The sequence below is a fragment of the Muscardinus avellanarius genome, assembly GCF_963383645.1.
Source record: "Muscardinus avellanarius genome assembly, chromosome: 20".
Classification (NCBI taxonomy): domain Eukaryota; kingdom Metazoa; phylum Chordata; class Mammalia; order Rodentia; family Gliridae; genus Muscardinus; species Muscardinus avellanarius.
The window spans coordinates 6,614,806-6,638,990 of NC_137806.1; the positions used below are offsets into that span (position 1 = coordinate 6,614,806).

The following is a 24,185-nucleotide window of genomic DNA, read 5'->3' on the forward strand; positions in this document are numbered from 1 at the left end:
TGTGTGTGTGTGTGTGTGTGTGTGTGTGTGTTGCTGGAGATTGAACCTAGGTACAGTCTACCTCCTAATGATACCCCCAGCCCTATTTTATTTTATTTTATTTTATTTTGTTTATTTTTGTTCATTTGAAACATGGTCTCACTAAGTTGCTAAGAGCCTCGCTAAGTTGCTGAGGCTTCCTTTGAACCTGCGATCCTCCCATCTCGGCCTCCTAAGTACTGGGATTATAGGCGTGCTCCACCATACCTGGCAATAGGATTCTTCACGAAGACCTGACTCACCAAGTTGATATGGGTTGCAGAATACACCTACTGGTTTTCAGGGGGGAAAACAAAGCAGCCGAGCGTGGTGGCACACACTTGTAATCCCAACATTTGAGAGGCTGAGACAGGAGGATTGTGGTTCAAGGTCAGCCTCACCTACTTAGTAGGGCCCTTTGCAACTCAGTGAGACCCTGTTTCAAAATAAAGGATACAAAATAGGGCTGGGGGTGTAGCTCAAAGGCAGAATACCCCTGTGTTCAATCTCCAGTACTAAAAAAAAAAAAAAAATACCCTAAAAACTGACAGTCAGCAAAAAAATTCTTGGTAAGGTTTATGTGCTTTGGGAAAGATGTGTGGAATAGTCTAGACACAATGGCATGTATCCTGGTGTCTTCTCCGATCATTTTCAGTTTTTATTCTGAGGGAGGAGGAACAAGTCAGTAACTCACCCAGTAGGAACTTTCTTCCACAGAACAACCAGAAAGTCTGATCACTGGTTTCCTGGCCCTTGATTCCTGTTAATTCTGTGATTTCCCAGACTGTGTTTTCCTTGGTACATCCCACAAGGAGTTGTGCTTTGAGGGATAACTAGAGGTGGCAGCCTGCATGGCCTGTGGAGGACGGGAAGGTCAGAGAGACTTGAGCACAGAAGTAACCGAGGAGGTCCTTAGTCTATCTGAAAACTCTATTTCAGACAGGGTGGGCGAGATTCCCCCATTTTGCCTTTCCAGGGAACAGCAGAAACCAAAAGGGCTCTTCTGACACGTTCTAACCAGCCCCAAGAAAGCATCACTGGCCTGCACAAATGGATGTCTTCTGCCTGGGCCGAGGTAGCCAGGAGGACTGCAGCCTTTCTCCCTGTGGGTTGCTCTGCACTGTGTCTAGTGACAGGAAGCACCTGCTAGGAATGGACTCTTCCCACACCCAAGCGCTCTGGGCTGGTATTCCAAGGTCAAGGGACATCTGGTTTACCCTGCCATTCTCCTGCTACAAAGCTCCCTGCTTCGGGTCTTAACAATTTGAAGACAGACACACAACAGCTCTCTGGTAGGCAGGCTAATCTGGACCTAGGGCCCTGAACACAGGAGATGTTTGCTTCATGAACACTTAGTACCTAAGGAAAAAGGAGATTCATGGTGTGTCTACCTGCAAGCCACAGGCACAAGGACACTGTAAGATTAGTTTCTCCCTGAAGCAAGATTAACAGGTAATTGTGTTGCAAAGTCCTGAAGACCTTGAGTTATCTGTCCTCCAAACCCAACTGCTTGTATTCACTCTGGCAAGCCACAGCCTTGATTTTGTAGAAGATTCATGGCATCTCCTTGGATTTCAGGGACAATCCTGTTAGAAGTCCAGGGGCTCCTTTCTTCGCCTAACAATAGGGGTCTAGCCTCCTCTTTGGCCTGTCCACTTTCTGTGTGGTCTCTTCCTTGTCCCTAGGGACTTGTGCTGCTTTATGTCCTCAGTGGCCAGCACACCCAGGTGACTCAAGGTCACAAGCGGCACACAGGCAGCCACTGTTCCATGGACATCTGTGCTCCACGTAGATGTGCGACCTTGCCGAATGGCTTGTGAGTTGGGTCAGGGTACGGTCAGTAGCTTATTCGTGGCCCATTTTCCCCTTCAATAATATGGGCCACAATTAAAAAATCCCATTCTACCTGCCAGTGATTGTGTTACTTTTCATGATCTGAAACAGGGCAAACACTACTCAGGCTATTCTTCCATTTCCCATTGTGTGTGTGTGTGTGTGTGTGTGTGTGTGTGTGTGTGTGTACATTGTGCCTACTATTTTCACTTTCTGGGAAATTTGCCAGTTTTTCAAGGACTGGGTAAAGAACAAAATAAATATTTGTAGGTAGTTTAAAAAGGGAATAAGTATGTTGGATGTAACTCTGCCCATTCAAAGAAAAGCATTTTAATTGCCTTTCAAATGTTTAAAAGTAATTAACTTGGGAATATCAGGAGGTTGACTTTATTAGGTCACGTTTCAGATTTGTGATCAACTGTGTGTGTGTGTGTGTGTGTGTGTGTGTGTGTGTGTGTTGGGAGGAGTGGAGGGGGGCAGAAAATATGAAGGCAAATGAATAAAAACTTTTTTAAAAAAGATTACACAGATTAAGCCAGGCCCAGGGACACATGTCTGTGTAATCCCAGTATTTGTATTTGTAAGGCAAACATAGGTTCCAGGCCAGTCTCAGGAATTTAGCAAGACCCTCATCAACTTACTGAAACCCTGTTCCAAAATAAAAAATCAAAAGGGCTGGGAGTGGAGCTCCAGAGATAGATTGCCCCTGGGTTCAATCCCCAGTACCATACAGAAAAAAGGAATACAGATTAAGGGATTGAAATGAACTTTGTGGAAATTGCACTATCTCTAAAAAGTGAGTGCCAGGTGTGTTTATTTCACAACACTCAGCCTACAGGCTTCCTTTTAAACAATGTTTAAGGGGTTTCTCTCCAGTTGGGAGATTGAGCGGTCTGCTTGTTTATCAATAGGTATCAGCAGATCTTGGAAGCTCTGGAGATTAAAGAGAGCAGGGCGCTGGCTTCTGGCTAAGACTGCAGGCCCTAATCATGTGTGAAATGTTTTCTTTCCTCTCCGGGCTTCAGAGTCCCAGGCCGGGCAGGGCCGGCGTCACCTGTTGGGGCCGTGGGGAGCACTGGCGTGGGGAGCACGGCCCAGGCCTGGGCGCAGCGGGACGCACACCCCGGGTGCCCGGCGTGGCCGGAGGCCGGGCCCGGGCTGGAATGCAGTTTCAGGGCGCGGGAGACTTTGCACCGGAGTGGAGCCTAGTTTGGGGTGGGGTTTCGCACGGTCCCCTCCTCCCGGTCCCCGGCCCCTTCCCGGCGCTTTCTGGGAGCTTTAAGAACTGCGGCTCTGAAGTTTCCAGAGAGTGAGGAGCCCGTGCGGCAGGCAGGGACAATGGAGGAAAACGAAAGCCAGAAACGTGAGCCGAGCCCGCCGCCCTCGGCAGACGGCAGGCAGATGCAGGGTGAGTGGCCAGTGTTCAAAGATGGAGTTGCGGGGCGCGCGCCCTGCGCCCGCTGCCCTTTCTACGCCGAGACCCGCGGGGAGGGGGCTCGTTTCTTGGGGGTGGTGCATTTTCCAAACGGAGCGAGACCTGCGATTTCTTGGGCTTCCTGACCGGTTGGTAGGATTTTTCTAAAGTAGCAAAAGAGGCGGTGGGTGGCGTTGGAGGCACCGCCCGGCAGCCGCCAGCCTGTGCGGTGTCTCGGGGCGATGAGAAGTCACCGAGCCGCGTGCGATCATTTCTTTTGGCTGCCACCGGGATGCAAAAAAAAAAAAAAAAAAAAAAAAGCTGATTTTGTAAAAGCATTCCCAGGACGGCAGAGCTCCCATTCATTGACGGGGGATTCGCCGCTCCTGCCTTTGGGATGCCAACCTCTGCAGGACTGTTGAGTTAGATCCCAGCGTTTAGGGAACGTTTCATTTTGCAGAGGAGTAGAGTACTTGTGTGTCTGCGTGATAGACAGAACTGCGAGTCTTCTTTATGGGATAGCACCCAAAGTTGGGAGTTGTTGGGACAATTTCGGTAAATTTTCTCCAGGCTCCAAGCCGTTTCCTTTCCATTGTGTCTATAACAGACGGGTCTTTTCCGTAGGGAATTTCCAGAAGCTTATATTGTTCTAAAGAAATTTTGCTGGGAGGCTGGGTGCTAGCTGGTGTCCGATGCTGGCAGTGGCAGAGCCTGTGATCTAGTGTTCCATACACAGCGTGTTCATAAAACACAGGATCCTGAGCAGTCTCCACCCCACCCTTCACCAGGTTCATCCAGGGGCCAGCCGGTAACAAAAAGACAGGCGGTAGTGCTGTGTGTGGGAGGAAGGATTGTGCACAGGGGAAAAGGTGTGCGTGTGTGCGTGTGTGCGTGTGTGTGTGTGTGCGCGCAATGCAATAGGGAAGAATTGCATGACTCATCCACTCTGAAAATGCAAAACGAAGCCAGACAGAAGAAAATACAATTAGGAGGGAGAAATCCCCCAGTGAGATGCAGGAGGCCTTAAGCTTCCTGGACTCTGGTGAGGAATCTGAGTTTAAGCCTCCAGCTATGTTTGCCCTTCCCAAGCAGAGGGCACCTGGGGTCAGTGGGGTCCAGCTGGAGATAAGCCCCGTGCCCACCACTCCTCTCTGCTGATCTAGGGCAAGAACCCCACCTCTGAGCCTGCCCTCGAAGAAGTGACCCAGACTCTAGAGGGGGCAATTAGAGAGAGACCCCTTGAAGAACTTGGAGGCAGGCGAGGTGGCGCTTCCTTGGGAACCCAGTACTGGGGAGGCTGAGACAGGAGGATCACAGGTTCATCGCCAGCCTCAGCTACTTAGTGAGGCCCTCCACAACTTACTTAGTGAGACTCTGTTTCAAAATAAAGAATAAAAAGCAGGGCTGGGGGTGTAGCTTGGAGGTAGAATGCCCCTGGGTTCCATCCCCAGAACCACAAAAGAAAGAAGGAAAGCAAGCAAGCAAGCAATTTATAGGTGTCTCAGGTTGGGCTGGTCAGACAGAGACAGCATGCCCGCGTCAGGCATTGAGCAGGTACTGAGCCTCTCTGTGGTCGCCATTTATTTAGCTCCTGGGGATCTAGCAAAACACTTGCGGCTGGGTGGGGCTGGAGGCAGGAGGATCGCAGGTTTGTAGACAGCCTCAGCAACTTAGCGAGACCTTTTTTCATACTAAAAAGTTAACTAGGGCTGGGGGTGTGTACCTCAGAAGTAGAATGGCCCTGGATTCAAGTCCCAGTACCAAAGTAAGTAATAAATAAATAAATAAATGCCTTCATTGAACTTATTATTATTATTATTATTATTATTATTATTATTATTATTATTGTGGTACTGGGCTTCTTGGAAGCCCTTCTACCTCTGGGCTACACTCCCAGACCTATTTTTTTCTTTATATTTTTATTTGGAAACAGGGTCTCTTAAGCCAGCGCGGCTGGCTTCGAACCTGTGCGATCCTCCTGTCTCCGCCTCCCCAGCCTGGGGATTACAAGTGTGCCTGGCTGGACTTATTATTCTAAAGATGGAGTTGGGGTGGGGTGGTAGGAGCAGGCAGTTAACAAATGTATAGCAGGTCAAATGGAGGGGATGCTATGTTTATCCCATCAAAACTCAGGACGCGCAGCTGCATTTGGGTTTCAGATAAACGGTGAATAATTTGTTAGCATAAGTAAGGCTGTCCCAAATATTACATGGGGTATGCTTATACTAAGAATTATTCACTGGGTACCTGAAATTCAAATTTATCTGAGAATCTGGTGTTTTATCTAGCCACCCTATTAATTCGAAATAAAACTCAAAGGGAGTGGGTTAGGTAATACTGGACTGGGCATGTTGGCATACACCTGTAATCCTAGTCCTTGGGATATTGAGACAGGAGGATCACAGGTTCATGGCAAGCCTTAGCTACTTAGGCCCTCAGGAACTTTAGTGAGACCCTGTTTCAAAATAAAGGATAAAAAATAGGGCCTGGCATGCTGGCGCACACTTGTAATCCCAGCATTTGGAAGGCTGAGACAGGAGGATCGCGGTTGGCAGACAGCATCAGCTACTTAGTGAGGCCCTCTGCAACTCAGTGAGACCCTGTTTCAAAATAAAGAATAAAAAATAGGGCTGGGGGTGTAGCTTGGAGGTCAGATGCCCCTGGGTTCCATCCCCAGCACCACACAAAAGGGGGGAGGCTGGGGTATTATAGCTTGGGGGTAGAATGACCCTGCGTTCAATCCCCGGTACTGCAAAATAAATAAATAAATAAATAATAAATAGGGCTGAGGGTGTGGCTCAGAGGCATACAGCAGTCCCCAGGGTTCAGTCTCTAGTACCACACACACACACACACACACACACACACATGCACGCGCACACACACACACACAGGAGGAAGGAGGAAGAAAGAGAAGAAGAGGAGGACAAGGAGAAGAGAGAGAGAAAGAAAGAGAGAAAAGAAAGAGGAGGAGGACCTCACCTTTCTGCTTTGGGAATAGGGGAATAGAATTTTTTTTTTTTAATACCGGGGATGGAACCCAGAAGCATTCTACCTCCGAGGTACAACCCTAGCCCTATTTTTTTTTTAATTCTTTATTTTGAAATAGGGTTTCACTGAGTTGTAAAGGCCTCACTAAGTAGCTGAGACTGTCCACGAACTGTGATCCTCTTGTTTCAGTGTCCCGAATGCTGGGATTACAAGTGTGCACCCCCACGCCCGGCTTAGAAAATCTTTGGCTGTATTATATTGGAGCAAAGATAGAGAAACAGCAAAAGTCTGACATATTCAAAGAACCCTGAGAACCTGGAAGAGAACTGGGATTGAGAAGTTCACCAGGCATCCTACTGGAATACTGATTAAGATTTGCATATCAGTAGCCTGGTATGGCGGCTCTTCCTGGCTCTTCCCTTCGTCCCTGTAACAGGAGGATCTCAGGTTCAAGGACAGCCTCAACAAGTAGTGAAACTCTCACCAACCTAGTGAAGCCCTGTTTCAAAATAATAATAAAAGCCAGGCCTCGTGGCGCAAGCCTGTAATCCTAGCGCTTGGGAGGCTGAGACAGGAGGATCGCACAGGCTCGAAGCCAGCCTCAGCTACTTAGGCGCTCAGCAACTTAGTGAGACCCTGTTTCCAAATAAAATATAAAATAGGTCTGAGAGTATAGCCTGGAGGTAGAAAGCCCCTGGGTTCCACCCTCAGTACCACACACACATAAAAATAATAATAATAAAAATAACAAAATAGAGCTGGGGGTATCTTTCAGAGGTAGGATGCCACTGGGTACCACCAAAAAAAAATTTTTTTTTGCATATTCATGCTTGAAGTTGAGACAGGACTGCAGGCTATGAAAGATGGTCTCTGATGAGTCTGTGTTCTGAAGGCGGAGGCCAAGGGGCCCTCCCAGGGTTCCCCAGTATTGAGAGGTCAGGGAGGTTGGAAAGATTAAGATCCTGCTCCATTCTGGAAAACAGGCGCCGTGGAGGAGCGTGGCTTTGTTTCCTATTCTAGCCAGCAGAGGATCAGGAGGAGGCAGCATCTCTGAGCTAGCATCACCTGTAACATCTGTCACTGCGCTCTGTCTCCCACCTGTCTGTCTGTCTCTGTTTCACCCAGTTACAATGTGGTATTCCAGGGCAACAACCGTGTCCCGTCCATCCTCCCATTCGGAGACCTAACGGTGCCAGGCACATAGACGATGCTTCATAAATATTTGTTTAATGAGCAGCTCATGATCCTGTGCCAGGGACTTTGCGTTGATCAGTCTACTATAGACAAGGATCTCTTAGGTGATCATGTAACTCGTCGTCCAAACTCCAGACACTTTTGCAAGTATAAAGAAACAAGAAACCCTGTAAATTATTTAGCTGGGCAACAGTTGTAGCACAGAGCTGTTTGGGCGGAGTGGGGCATATGGCTGCCCCAAGTAGCTGTGGTCAGCAAGGACCTCACAGCGAGGAGGTAGGTATCCACCTGTACTGCAAGATGCACGCAATTATTGGTGGAGTTTGAGTCTAACAGTATCACGTTCCCCTTGAAAACCAGGTGGCCCCGGGGGATGGCATCTCATGGGATGCCTGTTTCTGCCTCCAGCAGCCCTGAGATGTCTACTTACGGTCTAGCCTCTACATTCTCGAAATTGCTCTGCAGGTGAAGTGTGGTGGCCCCTGCTTACCTCTCATGGAGCCATCCTGGGGAAAAACAAAAATGCTCAGGCGTCTCCTCTAAAATAGCACCATCAACCAGGCATGGTGGCGCATGCCTGGAACCCCAGGACTTGGGCGGCCGAGACAGGAGGATCAAAGGTTCGAGGCCAGCCTCAGCGACTTAGCAAGACCTTGTTTCCAAATAAAAATAATACAGGGCTGGGGGTGTAACTCAAAGGTGGAAAGCCCCTGAGTTCAATCCCTAGGACCAAATGAAGTAAGAGAAAATAGCCCCTGTGGTTCCTGTTTCCTTATCCCGTGTTAGTCAAAGCAGTCACCAGTACTTGACATTTAGGCTGCATTTTACTTGTTGTCTGCCTCTGATTATAACGCGGGCTCCTTTAGGAGGGAAGGGCATTGAGTCTGAGTCACTTTACCTCTGTCTTCTAACGCCTCTTGGCGCTTAGAGCAGGCACTCAAATATTTGCATGAATGAACAAGCAAATCCATCCATCCATCCATCCATCAGGGAACTTTAATCAACACTTGGCACAAGAAAACCTTTCAGGGTTGGAGAGGGGCTGTCCTGATTTTTGTCTGAAGCCTATACAAGAAGTCCTTTTCACCACTGACTTCAGATTTAAGGTGCTTTAGAGGAATAAGAGGAATATAATAACTTGGTTTCAGCTGTAAGTACTGTACCCATCTGGATATGGTGGCGATCTTTATGATATTAACAGGGAAGCCAGGAAACAGGCTGAGTGTCCAGCAGCATATGTGTACTAGTCAGATAAGCTCGCCGTGGTCCCAGCCCTCCAGTTAGCTCCCTGCTTGCACGGGGATGGGCGTTCCTGGACCCGGACCTGCAGGTCTCCTAGGCCGCCCACCCAGGGTGCTTGTGTTTTTTTCCTGACTGTCTAGCAGCAGTCTTCCCTGAGTTCTTTGCACTCAGCTGGCCAAAGAGTAAAGACAGCGCGTAGAAGATGACTCAGAAGTTCCAGGCCTAAAGGCCCACGTCGCCTCTGCCCACATCGCAGCAACCAGGATTGGTCCAAGGCCCCGGTTAGATGGAGGGGCTGGGAGACGCAGTCTTCCTAGGTCCACAGCAGGGAAGGTTGTGTTCTGAGCTCTCAGTACCGACAGTGCTATATCGTGCCCAGAGCGGTCACATAGCCAGACAAATCAGGATCTGTAGCCAGATGTGATGGTGCACACTTGTAATAATCTCAGTACTTGGGAGACTGAGACAGGAAGGTCACAGGTTCAAGGATAGCCTCAGCAAGTAATGAAACTCCCATCACAAGTTCTAGGTCACATTGGGAAACTTGGCAAGACCCTGGTTCAAAGTCAGCCTCAGCAGCGTCTTGAGAGGTTCTCAGCTTAGCGTGACCCTGACTCAAAATAAATTAGAGCTGGGAGTGTGGCTCCGTGGTAGAGCGCCCCAGGATTCAATCCCTCAATCCTCAGCACTGGAAATAAAAATGTAGGGGACATCTTCCCCAAATGCTGCCTACCTCATCTTTTTCTTCTTTTTTTGTGGCCCTAGGGATTGAACCCAGGACCATTCTACCTTTGAGCTATACTCCCAGCTCTACTTTAGTTTTTATTTTGAAACAAGGTCTTACTAAGTTGCAGAGCGCCTCACTCAGTAGCTGAGGCTGGCTTGGAACCTATCCTCCTGTTTCAGCCTCCCAAGTCCTGGGATTATAGGCATGTGCCACCACACCTGGCCGCCTATCTAATCTTGATCCAGGAATAAAATCTCAGAGAAGAGCTCAGATGTAGCTTGGTAGCTCTTATGAGACACTGGCTGCTGCTGCTTTTTTTTTTTTTTTTTTCCAGTACTGGGGATGGAACCCAGGGGCATTCTACCACCGAGCTACACCCTCAGCCCTATTTTTTATTCTTTATTTTGAAACAGGATCTCACTGAGTTGCAAAGGGCCTCGCTAAGTAGCTGAGGCTGTCCATGAACCTCAATCTTCCTCTCAGCCTCCCAAATGCTGAGATTGCAAGGGTGCTCCACCATGCCCAGCGCTGGATTCTATCTCTAGCACACACACACACACACACACACACACAAAGCTCTGGGAAGTCTCCAGCCCAGTTACAACAGGCTCAGGCTCCCAGCAGGACTGGAATGCCTTACAGGGCCTAAATCCCTGCCTGGGGGTCAGCTGACCAGACCAAAGTACCCTGTGTGCTGTAGCAGCCAGCCCCAGCCACTCACCAGCTGCCTGTCTGCATAGCTGGCTAGAGTGCTGACTCCTTTGGGTGTCCAGTTACTCACAAGCCTTTCCCTGTTAAGTGACTGCCCTGCCCCTCCTTTCTACTGTGTGTGTGTGGGGGGCGGTTTGGGGATTGAACCCAGGGGCACCCTACCTGAGCTACACTCTCAGCCCTACTTACTTTGAATCGGGTCACACTAAGTTGCTGAGAGCCTCACTAAGTTGCTGCTGAGGCTAACTTTGAACCTGCGATCCTCCTGTCTCAGCCTCCCAAGTACTGGGATTACCAGCCTGTGACACCATTCACTACTCTTTCTACTTTTTTTTTGTTTTTTTTTCCAGTACTGGGGATGGAACCCAGGGGCATTCCACCTCCGAGCTACATTCTTAGCCCTATTTTTTATTCCTTATTTGGAAACAGGGTCTCACTGAGTTGCAAAGGGTGTCACTAAGTAGCTGAGGCTGTCGTCAACCTCGATCCTCCTGTCTCAGCCTCCCGAATGCTGGGATTACCAGCCTGTGACACCAAGCCGGGTTCTACTTTCTACTTTTAATTTCCAGAATGCTTGCACATCCTGGAGGGGAAGCCCTTGGCCCCTCCCAGGCGCTCTGCCCGCCTGGCCCTGCATTCTTTTCCCCACCTCTGCTCCAGGAACCTCAGGGGCTTGTTTTCCAATCCTGTTTGCTCTCTGGCCTCCTTGATATGTGCTCCTGGCGCCCTGGGCCCTGGGAGGCGGGAGGGGCAGGAAGAGGAAACAGGGCCGCCTCTGCATCCTCAGCCTCCTCCTGGTGTAGCCTCCAGCTTCATTACTCTGTTAGACAAGGATTCCCGGAATAGCCAACAACTAGACACACCCTTATTGACATGTTAACACCAAAGCTCATTCCAAACGAGAAATAGAATTGCCTTTCTGTTTGGGAGGCTGGGATAAAGCACACTCGTGCTTCCTCTATTCACGGGGATCAAGAGGAATTGGCAGAGCCCGGGGTCTGACTCCATGCTTGTGGAATTGTGACAAAATGTCCTTTGCTTTGCCTGATCCCTCTTTGTTTATGTGCAACCCTCCTCAGCTGAATTTTGTTTTTATGTGTGTGTGTGTGTGGGGGGGATACTGGACATTCTGCCTCTGAGCTGTATCCTCGCCTCTTTTTTATTTTAGTTTGTTTATTTTGTGGTACTGGGGGTTGAAGCCAGGTGCATTCTACTTCAAACCTACATTTCCAGCCTTATTTATTTATTTATTTATTTATTTATTTATTTTGTGCATCTGGGGATGGAACCCAGGGGCATTCAACCTCCGAACTATACCCCCTGCCCTATTGTTTATTCTTTATTTTTAAACAGGGTCTAAATTGCGGAGGGCCTAAGTAGCTGAGTCTGTCTGCGAACCACGATCCTCCAGTCTCGGCCTCCTGAATGCTGGGATTACAAGCGTGCGCCACCACGCCCGGCTATTTATTTTTATTTTGAAACAAGGTCTCACTAAGTAGCCTCGCTAACCTGTGATCCTCTTGTCTCAGCCTCCTGAGTACCAGGATTACCAATGTGTGCTACATTATTATTATTATTATTATTATTATTAATTATTAATTATTGTACCAGTGTTGGGAATATCCTAGGAAGATTTGAGAAAGCTCTGATTATTATATTTCAAAAATTGGTAAAAGGACTTGGTTTCTGCCCAAAAAAAAGGAGGCAATTATTCCAATGTAAATTAACCTAGCTAAAGGTAATTAGCAAGTCTCTAGGAGAGGGGAACTAGGACTTTCTCATCCTCATTCTAAAGAATCTAGCTAGGATGGGAGAAGGGGGTCTACCTTCAACCTTGACCTTTGTGAAAAGAGACCTAGGAGGCAGGAAAGTAAAGGGAGTACCTTACAGGTTAAGGGGAGGTACCTTACAGGTTAAGGGGAGGTACCTTACAGGGACCTTTACTACGTCAGAATTACATGAACGAGATGGAGGTCATGTGTATATGTATAAAAAGTCGGTCCACGTGTTGTATTTCAGTGAATTCATTTGAACCACCTCCCCCATACCATTTCTGAATGGCATGGGGCTGTAACTGTCTTCTATATGTCTATCTTTTTTTTTTTTTGTGGTACTGGGGTTCCTGGAAGCCCTTCTAACTCTGGGCTACACTCCCAGACCTATTTTATATTTTTATTTGGAAACAGGGTCTCTTAAGCTAGTGCAGCTGGCTTCGAACCTGCGCGATCCTCCTGTCTCCGCCTCCCAAGTGCGAGGATTACAAGCGTGCCCACCACGCCTGGATATCTTTTTAATAAACTCCTTTAAATCTTCAGCAAGAGTCCAGGCTAATGTGTATTTATCCTTAGCTCAGGATAAAAACCCGTGCCTTTTTATCTTTCTCTTTTTTGTGGTATTTTTTTGGGAATTATTCCCAGGGATCTAACAAAGATCCCTGGGGACGGTTCCCCCAGATGGTAACCCTCACCCCAGACCGTAACAATTATTATTATTATTATTACTGTGTGTGTGTGTGTGTGTGTGTGTGTGTGTGTGTGTGAGTGAGACTGGAGATTTAACTCGGGGGCATTCAACCTCTGAGCTATACCCCTAGTCTTATTTTTTATTCTTTATTTTGAAACGGTCTCATTAAGTTGCAGAGGGCCGCGCACGTTGCTGAGGCTGGCCATGTATTTGCGGTCCTCTCTCAACTGTCCAAGTGCTGGGATTACAAGCGTGCGCCACCACGCCTGGCTCTGTTTTTATTTTTGAAACAGTGTGGGTTGATGAGTCTCACTACCTGCTGAGGCTGTCCTGGAAGCTGTGACCCTCCTGTCTCAGCCTCCCAAGTCCTGGGATAACAGGTGTGCCCCCACGCCCAGCTCCAGCTTTCATTTTTGAAACAGGGTCTTCCTAAATTATTCTGCACTGGCCTTGGACTTGTTTCCCATTTTATCTTCCGAGGCCTGAGGTTACAGGTGTACAGGTGTGTGCCACTACGCCCAGGCTCAGTATCTTCTGTCAACTGAAAGACCACATTCCTCCCAAATGGCTGGAATGGTAGTTGTCCCTCCCCGCTCAGGTGTGAGAGTAGATGGCTTCCAGAAACGGAGCCTTCCCGAGGTAAAGGCTCAGGTGGCCGGTGATAAGTTGGGTCCTGCACTCGTGTGACTTTGAGTCACATGACCTCTGCACAGGCAAGGGGGGGCCGAAACCTCCGGGAGAATTGGGCGTTCCTACAAGTAAACCCCCTCCTCTCGCGAGATGCCTACCTTGAAAAGGAGAGCCCGCGTCCTCTAGCTTCGGACAGGCACGAGGGCTCCACGGTGCCTCGCCCTGGTCCCCGGGAGAGCCGTGCCATTAAAACTACATGCCACGTGTACCGGATCACTCTCGTGTTTTTCACACTCCGCCGTACTCACATATTTTTATTTTACTCACATTAATTTTTTATTTTACTTATCAGCCGGAAAGCAGGCGGGGTGGCTTTTGTGTCTGGGTTGTTGGCGTGCTGGTGAAGGGGAGCGGGTGCCTGTGGAGGGGCAGCGCAGAGGGCCCTTCCAGAGCAGCGAGCAGGGGCAGAAGGCAGGAGTGGGCCTGGGGAGCAATCAGGTGTCAGCTCGGTGGCCATGCACAGAGCCTTCCAGCGTGGTCGACTTATTTGATATTTTCCTCTTTTTTTAATATAATTTTATTTTTTTTCCATACTGGGATTGAACCCAGGGACATTCTACCTCTGAACTATACCTCCTAGCTCTATCTATCTATATCTATTTTTAAGAAAACTATTTAACTTTATAATTAATCGAGAAAAGTCAAATTAATCATCACACATCAAAAGATAGTTCAAACCAGGCGTGGTGGCGCACGCTTGTAATCCCAGCATTCGGTTGGCTGAGACGGGAGGGTCGCGGTTTGCGATCAGCCTCAGCTATTTAGTGAGGCTCTTTGCAACTCAGTGAGACCCTGTTTCAAGATAAAAAATAAAAAATAGGGCTGGGGGTGTAGCTTGGAGGTAGAATAATCTGGGTTCCATCCCCAATATCCCCCCCCCCCAAAATAGATAATTCAAACTAACCATCACACATTAAAAAAAAAATGACAATACCAAATATTGACAAAAATGTGGAAAAACAAGGACTTACATGTAAGGTTAGCAAAGTGTAAGTGATACACTCAATTGGAAAACAAATTGGCATTGAGAGTACACATATTCTATGAACCAATAACTTTATTTATTTATTTATTTATTGGCAGTTCTAGGGATCGATCCCAGGAGCATTCTACCTCAGAGCCATACCCCAGACCTATTTTTTATTCTTTATTTTCAAACAGGGTCTCACTAAGTTGCTGAGGGCCTCACTAAGTAGTCGAGGCTGGTCATAAACCTGCGATCCTCCTGTCTCAGCCTCCCAAGTACTGGGATTCCCAGCGTGAGCCACAACACCCGGCCTTGGCAACTTATTTTAAGGAAGAAAGTGGAGAACTCTAGAGTCCCTAAGGCGTGACTGTGCTGGTGATCCTGACCCCTCTAATGCTCGTAGGAGGAAACGTGGGAGTCTTGTGCCATGACCAGACAGAATATTACTTCCTGCGGGGGTCAGGATTGGCTGTATATGACCATTTATGCCTGTCAGTGCACAGGTGTGGGGTGTGCGTGTGCTTGTGCGTGTGTGTGTGTGTGTGTGTGTTTGTGTGTGTGTGTCCCATACAAACAAGTCATCTTTTTGCCAGCAGAGTGGCCCATGCTGGTAATGCCAGTACTTGGGAGGTTGAGACAGGAGAAAGCAGGTTTGAGTCCAGCATCTATAATTTAGTGAGACCCTGTTTCAAAAATAAAAAGACCCAGAGGTGTGGTTTGGAGGTAAAATGTTCTTAGATTCAATCAGTACCAGAAAAAAGGGAGTCACCCTGAAATGGGGGTTTCTTCTGAGCCCCCCAAGATGAAATGGGGGGTTTCCTGAGAAGAAAACTGGTGTTTCATCAAAGATGAAACAGAGTTTCTTGAGAAGAAACTCGGCATTTCCTTATAGGGTTCTTGTCTACGGTGAGCGAAGAATGACACCCGCAGACCGCAGGAAGGGGAGTGAATGGTTTATTGGAAGCAGCAGGGAATGGGGAAAAGTGGCTGAACACCCCAAAGGGGCTGGAACTCTGGGGTCCAGCAGCTGTCTTCAGGACAATACTTGAGAGTAGCCCAAGCCGAATTGCCTTCAGGTGCAGGCTGCTTCCTTCCAGAGTCGACATGAAGGGAATAGGGAAAAGTGGCCGAACACCCCAAAGGGGCAGTCAGAACTCTGGGGTCCAGTAGCTGCCTTTAGGTCACTACCCGAGTGTTGCCAGAGCCAAGTGCCATCAGTTGCAAACTACTTTCTCCCAGAGTCCACGCGATCTGCCAGAAAAGTGCAGGTCACCCCTAGGAGCCCTGGTCAGCTTTGATGTCCAGCAAAGGCCTTCAGGTCGCTACCCGAGAGCTGCCTGGGCCAAATGCCTTCATTGCACTCCGCCTTCTCTCAAGGCTAACATGACCTGCAAGAGAGAGGAAAGCTCCCCAAAAGGGGAGGGGGTCCCCGAGAGGGAAAACCCCCAATTTGGTGGCTGGCTAGGGCCTTTGCCTAGATGTCTGCGTGTCCTCTTTTGGTTAGGGTGAGTTTGGGATTCTGGGAATTCTGGGAAGGAGCTCTCAGAATTTGCATAGGGTATTTGCAAGTCCTTGAAGAGTCTCCTTTCAGGAGTGCCAGACTTGCTCTGGTGGTGGCTCCTGGGTTTGTTGATTAGTAAACCTTTTTTGATTAGTAAACCGAAGGCTTTGTGAAGCTTTGGTTCTTCTTATCTCTGAACCTTGGCCCTTGCCCCTCAAGAAATTAGGTTTTTCTCTACCGAGGCCTCTTCCCTATCTGCCTATTTCCTTTCTATCTCCTCAACCCCTTCAGAGACTCAGTCGTGTACATGAATATACCTGTATTGGACAGTACATTTTTATTATTACTATTTTTTGGTGCAGGAGATTGGACCCAGAGGCTCTTCCTCTGAGCCACACCCTCAGCCTTATTTTATTTTCTATTTTCAAACAGGGTTTCACTGAGTTGCAGAGGCTGGTCTTAAACCTGCAATCCTCTTGTCTCCGCCTCCCAAACACTGGGATTACAAGCGTGTGCCACTGCACCCAGCTAATACATTATTTTAATTTGTCAAAAGTCATCCTAAACCAGGCATAGTGGCTCACACTTGGGATCCCAGTACTTGAGAGGCTGAGACAGGAGGATTGCAGGTTGGAGGCCAGCCTCAGCTACTTAGTGAGGCCTGCCGCAATTTAGTGAGACCTTGTTTCAAAACAAAGAATAAGCTGGGCGTAGTGGCACACGCTTGTAATCTCCGCTCTTAGGAGGCAGAGAGGGGAGGATAGGGAGGATCGTGCAGGTTGGGAGCCAGCCGCACTGGCTTAAGAGACCCTGTTTCCAAGTAAAATATAAAATAGGTCTGGGAGTGTAGCCCCGAGGTAGAAGGGTTCTATTCCCAGTACCACCAAACCAAACCAAACCAAACAAAGAATAAAATATAGGGCTGGAGTATAGCTCGGAGGTAGAAAGCCCCTGGGTTCAACCCCCAATAACACACACACACACACACACACACACACACACACACACACGCGCACACACACACACATAGACGTCATCCTAAAATTCCACTTAAAGTCAAGAGAGTTCTCTCAAGTGTACAAGAGTTTGGGCTGATAACGCATGCGCGCACAGCACACACTTGAGACATGAAGGCGGCTCTCTCCAATTGCACACGTGTTTACCAAGCTGCCACAGGGCCTTTTCATTTAACCTTGACTTTTTTACTTTTCAATGCTGGCGATGGAACCCAGGCCCTTGCCCCTGCGAGGCAAGCGCCGTCCCACCGAGTGGCGGCCCTAGTCCTGCATCTAACGTTATCCCCAGTTACTCCTATATTGATTCCTGTTACTTCTATGTCAACAGAAAAGGGAAGCCAGGAAAGTTAGCTGTGACTGAACCTGAGTGCTGGAAGAGTAACCAAAATTTGAGTTTTAACCAACAGCTTCAGCCTCTCTCCTTTCAAAGTTACTGCTGAAACTAATAAAAGTAGAAGGATTAAGTAACGTGTTTTTCCTCTCTCTTCATCAGTGTCTGATGGAGGTGCTATAATTAGCAACATAATAAGAAGTGAAGGGTAAACAAGAACGATTATTCCCAGGACTCGCATCAAGCTTTGCAAGACTGGGACAGGAAAACCTGCCCGAGATTAAGATATTTTCTGTGCTTCACCAAAGGGAGTCTGTACCTAGAGTTCTAATGTTTCTGGGTGAAGAGGGAAACTGTATTAGTGGCATTTACTTGCAGGACTCTTGATTTCTGCCTGAACTCTGTACAGCTGTCATTTGACATCACCGATGTGAAGCTCTGGATATGTGTTTATCAGAGATACAAATCAGCAAAATTCTTTCTGTCTTTCTTTTTTTCTTTCTTTTTTATTTGTACTGAGGATTGAATCCAGTAGCACTCTACTTCTCCAACCCTTTATATTTCTTATTTTGAAACAGTCTCACTGAGTTGCTGAGGGCCTTGCTAAGTAGCTGAGGCTGTCCCCGAACCTGCGATCCTCCTGTCTCAGCCTCCTAAGTACTCTGGTATTACTGACATGCGCCACCAACCTCAGCTCTGAGCAGAATTCTTAATTATGGAATCTATTCTTCTGCACTTAACTTTAAACATAAATTCACAAATAAGCTGCTATCTGGAACGTAATTTTTTTTTTTCGGTACTTGGGATTGAACCCAGGGGTATTCTACCTCTGAGCTACACCACCAGCCCAATTTTTTATTCTTTATTTTGCATAAAGAAAAAAAGTGTGGAAGCCCTCACTAAGTAGCTGAGGCTGGCTATGAATGTGCGATCTTCCTGTCAACCTCTCGAGTACTGGGATTAAAAATGTGCGCCACCATGCATGCTGGGAACTTACTGTTTTTAAAAAAACTATACTAGATTTAAAGGAATTAGAGGTAGAAGACTGTTGGCATTTCTAATGTTAGTCCCACCTTCCTCGTTTGATTAACAAAGAAAATGAGAAAGACAGGTGCAAACTCAACCTAGGAGGAAAGCCGGACTTCCAAGACCCGGCCTAGTGGTTTTCCAAGGAACTCATTGGACAGGAACACGTCTGTAGGGCTGGGTGATAGAGTTGTCCTCTGCCAGGGGACGCTGGCTTTATGAAGAGGACTCGTCCACCTTGACGTGCTGATGAGCGCTCTTTCTTGCTCTCCCTACTCGGGCTTTTAAAAGAAGCAACTAACTCCATTTTCCAGCTAACTGGAATATTCAAATCCAGTAGTCCGTTTCCCAACCATGAAAAATGAGTGGGAACCCATCTCTTTACATGTTCTGCCTCCAACCATGGGCCTGAATGTCTTAGTTGATCTAAGTATAAACCAGGTTGTCTCTGAAAGGTCAGCTTGGAGCCCGTATGTCTAGGTCAAGGCTACCAAAATGCACCACAGCTTGTCCCTTTCGTGTGTGTGTGTGTGTGTGTGTGTGTGTGTGTGTGTGTGTGTGTGTGTTTTGCAATACTGGGGGCTGAACCCAGGGGCATATTCTACCTCCAAACTACACTCCCAGCCCTATTCTTTTTTTTTTTTTTTTTTTTTTTTTTTTTGCGGGTCTGGGGATGGAACCCAGGGGCATTCAACCTCCGAGCTACACCCCCTACCCTATTTTTTATTCTTTATTTTGAAACCAGGTTTCACTGAGTTGCAGAGGGCCTCACTAAGTAGCTGAGGCTGTCCGCGAACTGTGATCCTCCGGTCTCAGCCTCCCAAATGCTGGGATTACAAGCGTGGGCCACCACGCCCGGCCCAGCCCTATTCTTTATTCTTTGTTTTGAAACATGGTCTCACTAAGTTGAGGAAGGCCTCACTAAGTAGTGGAGGCTGGCTGTGAACCTGCTATCCTCCTATCTCAGCCTCCCAGGTATTGCCACCACGCATGACTTTCTTGTGTGTTTTAAGTGAAGTCCACCTCAAGTAGAACTGTGCCTGAGCTTTTACCCAGCATCCCCTCGATGATTACTTCTAATACTATGCTTTTGCTTGCTTGGCTTATGCTAATGAGAGACGGAGACTTTTCTAGCAGTTTACATGTGTCAATGATTATGTGACTTTATGTGTAGGGTGATAGCTATTTTTGTTCTCGGCGATGAAACCCATGTTTCAGAAACCATCTTCAGCCGGGCGTGGTGGCGCACGCTTGTAATCCTCGCACTTGGGAGGCGGAGACAGGAGGATCGCGCAGGTTCGAAGCTGGCCGCACTGGCTTAAGAGACCCTGTTTCCAAATAAAAATATAAAATAGGTCTGGGAATGTAGCCCGGAGGTAGAAGGGTTTCCAGGAACCCCAGTACCACAAAAAGAAAGAAAGAAAGAAAGAAAGAAAGAAAGAAAGAAAGAAAGAAAGAAAGAAAGAAAAGGAAGGAGGGAAGAAGAAACCATCTTAAAAATATATAAAACAGAAAAATCCTATCGCCAGGATGAAGCTGTAATTGAAAAATACAGAAATAATAATCAGAAGCATTGGCGTTAACTGTGCTATAATAACAAATGAGGGTAAAGGATATTGCCTACAAACTAATTGGGCCAAGTGTTTTCATTTAATTTAGTGTGTGTGTGTGTGTGTGTGTGTGTGTGTGTGTGTGTGTGGTACTGGGGATTGAACCACAAACTGGGGCATTCTGCCTCTGAGCTACGCCCAAGCCCTATTTTATTTTTTATTTTGAAACAGGGTGTCACTATCTTATGGAGGGCCTTGCTAAGTTGCAAAGTTGCCGAGGCTGGCTGCAGATCTGTGATCCCTCTTGTCTCGGCTTCCCAAATACTAGAATCACAAGCATGTACCACCATGCCTGGCAAATATTTGATTTCTTCTTTCTCTTTCTTTTGGCAGTACTGGGGATTGAGCCTAGGGCTTCAGCCATGCTAAGCAAGTGCTCTACCCCTGAGCCATACCCCTAGCCTAGCCTGGACCAAGTATTCTTTTTTGTGTGTGAAGGGTGCTGGGGATGGAACCCAGGGGCATTCTACCTTCAAGCTACACCCCCAGCCCTACTTGCTATTCTTTATTTTGAAACAGGGTCTCACTGAGTTGCAAAGGACCTCACTGAGGAGGTGAGGCTGTCCATGAACCGCGATCCTCCTGTCTGAGTCTCCCAAATGCTGGGATTACAAGCGTGTGCCACCACATCCAGTCTGGACCAAGTGTTCTTATTTGAAATAACGTTGGGGGAAAAGAATCGGAGAGAGTAGAGTGTTGTCTCCACCTCTTTTATCACTAAGTGGGTATGCGCCCCAAAAGCAAAGAGATTTGCTAAGCTATATTGGCACGTTGATGACCGCCGCACACCTTCTCAGTGTGCTGTCCATGCGCTTTCTTGTGTGAAGCCATTAACTGGGAGCTGCGTTCCTTCATTTTGCAGAACCAGGAAAAGGCAACCTGCACGTGACGTCCCCGGAAGATGCGGAATGTCGCAGGACCAAGGAGCGCCTTTCTAATGGAAGCAACCGCGCTGCGCTCGCCAAGCCCACCCGAAACATCCCCAGGAGACACACGCTAGGTGGGCCCCGAAGTTCCAAAGAAATTCTGGGAATGCAGACGTCGGAGATGGATAGGAAGAGAGAAGCTTTCCTGGAACATCTAAAGCAGAAGTACCCCCACCATGCCACAGCTATCATGGGCCACCAAGAGAGGCTGAGAGACCAGGTACCCGCCGGCTCCCTTTCTCCTCCTCCCCTGTCTTCTGTAGTGAGCGGGAGCGAAGCAAAATGCCCTTCAGCTAAAAGGGGAAAAGTAGTTACACGGACTGTGCCTACGGTCGAGTTGCTGCAGAATTCTTTTCCAGCTTAGCTATAGCAAAAATAAATAACAACAAAACAATGAACAGGGCGTGGCAGCGCACGCTTGTAATCTTAGTACTTGGGAGGCTGAACAGGGAGATTGCAGGTTCGCAGCCAGCCTCACCTACTTAGTGAGACCCTGTTTCAAAATAAAATAATCAGCCGGGCGTGGTGGCGCACGCTTGTGATCCCAGCACTCGGGAGGCTGAGACTGGAGGATCGCGGTTCGCGGCCAGCCTCAGCTACTTAGTGAGGCCCTCTGCAACTCAGTGAGACCCGGTTTCAAAATAAAGAATAAAAAATAGGGCAGGGGGTGTAGCTCGGAGGTTGAATGCCCCTGGGTTCCATCTCCAGATCCCCCCACACAAAATAATAATAATAAAATAGGGCTGGGGGATGTAGCTTGGAGGTAGAATGCCCCAGGATTGTAGCCCAGTACCTCCAAAAAATAAATAGAAACAAAATAAATAAAATAATTTAAAAATAAATAAAAGTAAATTAAAAGTTAAAAAATAATATAATATTCACATACATACATATATATGCATTATAATTATGCATTACAGTGATATTCAGAGTGATAGTCATACATGCCTCTCGATCCCTCCTCACTCTCCCCTCCCCATAGACAATATCGGCATTGATTGAGATAACGCCATATATGAACAAGCGATTATTTGAATTGTTCCTTTAATCCATCTCTGCATTCACCGCCCTACCTGCCTCCCTAATGCCCTTCCCCGTTTTGCTCGTGCCCCCTCTCATTTCTCTGAGGTCTTCTTGGTTTCCTGCTTTCTTTCCGGCTTCCACGGTAGAGTGAAAACACAGAACCCTTTACTTTCTCTGAGCACTCAGCATAATATCCTCGAGTCCCATCCATTTTCCTGCACACGGCACAGTTGTGTCCTTTTGGGGTTGAGTAAACCTTCCATTGTGCGCCTGTACCATAATTTCACAATCCAGTTGTCTGTCGATGGGCACCTCGGCTGGTTCCCTAGTTTGGCTTTGTGGATTGTGCTGTGCAGCAAAAATTTGACCCGAATGTCCAGTCCTCTTTACCAGAACAAGAAAAACAGGAGGTGTGAGCAACCGTGAGATAGCAGGGGAGGAGGCCCGAGAGCCTGCAGCCTCCCCGCGGAGGCCCCGCTCAGCCACAGATGTAGCTCAGGGCCGTGAGGGGCAGCGCATCACTGAGCAATGCCGGGCCCCAACCAGATGCACCCCAAAAACAGGAGCGCCTCGCTCAGTGAATAAATGAACAGGTAGATGAAGCCCACATCCAGAAATGCACTGGTAAGCCTGGCCAGCGCATCGTAGACTTGCGATAAACGCCTTTCCTGAAGCTGACACCAGGGGCTTTTGTTTCTGCAAGTTTTTTTTCTTCCTTTCTAATCACAGACGACTTCCCTTTGAGCCGCTGGCATTCTGCTGCGTTCAGCTACCTGTCTTCTATGACAGCCACGTAGATAGCACCCAGCTGAGGCTGGGGCTCGGTTCATCTCCTGGCCGGGTGCAATTACAGCCGACAGAGCAGGCTTGGGAACAGGGGCGATGTGAGGCCTCCTCTGTGGACCTTGGTGTGTTATCAGATTGACCTTTGAGTTTGGAGCTGGCAGGGGGACCTGGGCGCGTAGCTGCTAGCTGCCACGCTAGGTGGGTGGGCAGGAGGAGGGGACAGGCAGCTAAGGAGCTCCAGCCTCCAGGGATGGTCGGAGACAGGCTGTGTCCATACCTCCGGTCCCAGCTAGGTGCCCACCACGCCCAACCCACTCGGCTCTGCTCAGCCACGGAAGAGAGGTTGCGTCCAACTGTATAATTGTAATCTGCGTTTTGTTCTTCATGTCGACGTCCTCCTTAAGCGCACCTCTCCTTCTGGGGAATCGTTGTCAGGATACCTGAAAATGGGAAGTGGGTTTATGGACTTTATGTTTGCTTTTTGCTCACAATGCTGAAAGGAAGTAGTCTCTGGAGAGGAGGGAAAGCTCTGGGAATCCTGGTTGATGTCAAGATGGGCTGGTGACTAACTCTTTGGTAATTAGGAATTCAAGGTAACCTTTCATTTTAAGCTTAGATAGAAAATGCCCCAATTTTCTGTTGATAGTGTCACGGTACATTTAAGAAATGGGACCTAATCCTTTCTCCCTCCCCCTGCCCTTCCCCCTCCCCCTCCCCCTCCCCTTCTCCCTCCCTTCCCCTCCCCCTCTCTATCCCCTTCTCCCTCCCCTCTCCTCTTCCTTCCTCTTCTCTTTTCTCTCTCACTTTTTAAGAGACATTTTACACAAAGCTGTTCAGATCAAGGGAATTCAAACTCACAGGAGTTAGACAGTTTGTGGAGGAAGAGTCGGGATTTGAATCCTGATAAGTCTGAACACAGAATTTAAAATGAAAGGTTAAGGAGTTAAAGGTCACAGCTTTAAAGTTTAGAGTAGACAGTGTGGTCTGAGTACTTAAGGGGGTGTCACAGGGAGAGAGACCAGGTGAAAAAAAGACAAACAAATTACATGTAAAGTGAGAAGGAAAATATTTTTCTTTACAAGTTAAAATAAGCCAGATGTGTTGGCTCACACCTGTAATCCCAGTACTTGGGAGGCTGAGACGGGAGGGCCACTGAAGGGAGGACAGCCTCTGCTTCGTAGCAAGACTCAGCAACCAAGTGAGACCCTTTTTTCCCTTTTTTTTTTTTTTTTTTGTGGCACCAGGGATTGAACCTAGAGGCATTTTATCTCTGAGCTAAACCCCAGCCCAATTTTATTTATTTGGAAACAGGGTCTTAGCAAGTTGTGGAGGTTGCTATGTATCTGAGACTGGTCGTAAACCTGCGATTCTCCTGTCTCAGCCTCCCAAGTACTGGGACTCCAAGTGTGCGTCACCAAGCCCCACTCTTTTTTTTTTTTTTTCTCTCAAAATAAACAAGCCTAGAGGTAAAATGCCCCTGGGTTAGATCTCTCTCTCTCTCTCTCTCTCTCTCTCTCTCTCTCTCTCTCTCTCTCTCTCTCCCTCTCTCTCTCCCTCTCTCCCTCTCTCTCTGTGTGTCTTCTGTATTCCGTGTTGACTGTCCAGAAGGGGAGAGAATTGGATGGACAGATCTGTGTGCACATGTTTTGGTCCACTGCTGTCCTTTTGCAGCAAACCCAGCCCTCCCAACACTGTAAACACCAGCCATAAGCTTGG

General features: G+C 47.9%; 1 protein-coding gene across 3 annotated transcripts in view; it reads left to right on the forward strand.

Moving 5' to 3' along the window:
- Window positions 1-3,189: 3,189 nt before the first annotated feature.
- The window catches only part of KIAA1217, a gene marked incomplete at both ends in the record, with an annotated part of 339,403 nt that continues 318,407 nt past the window's right edge, over window positions 3,190-24,185 (forward strand). For all 3 annotated transcript variants that reach the window (XM_080717095.1, XM_080717096.1, XM_080717097.1), the window contains 2 exons: window positions 3,190-3,259; window positions 20,597-20,880. In XM_080717095.1, coding sequence (XP_080573221.1) covers window positions 3,190-3,259; window positions 20,597-20,880 — 354 coding nt within the window. The remainder of the gene's footprint in view (window positions 3,260-20,596; window positions 20,881-24,185) is intronic.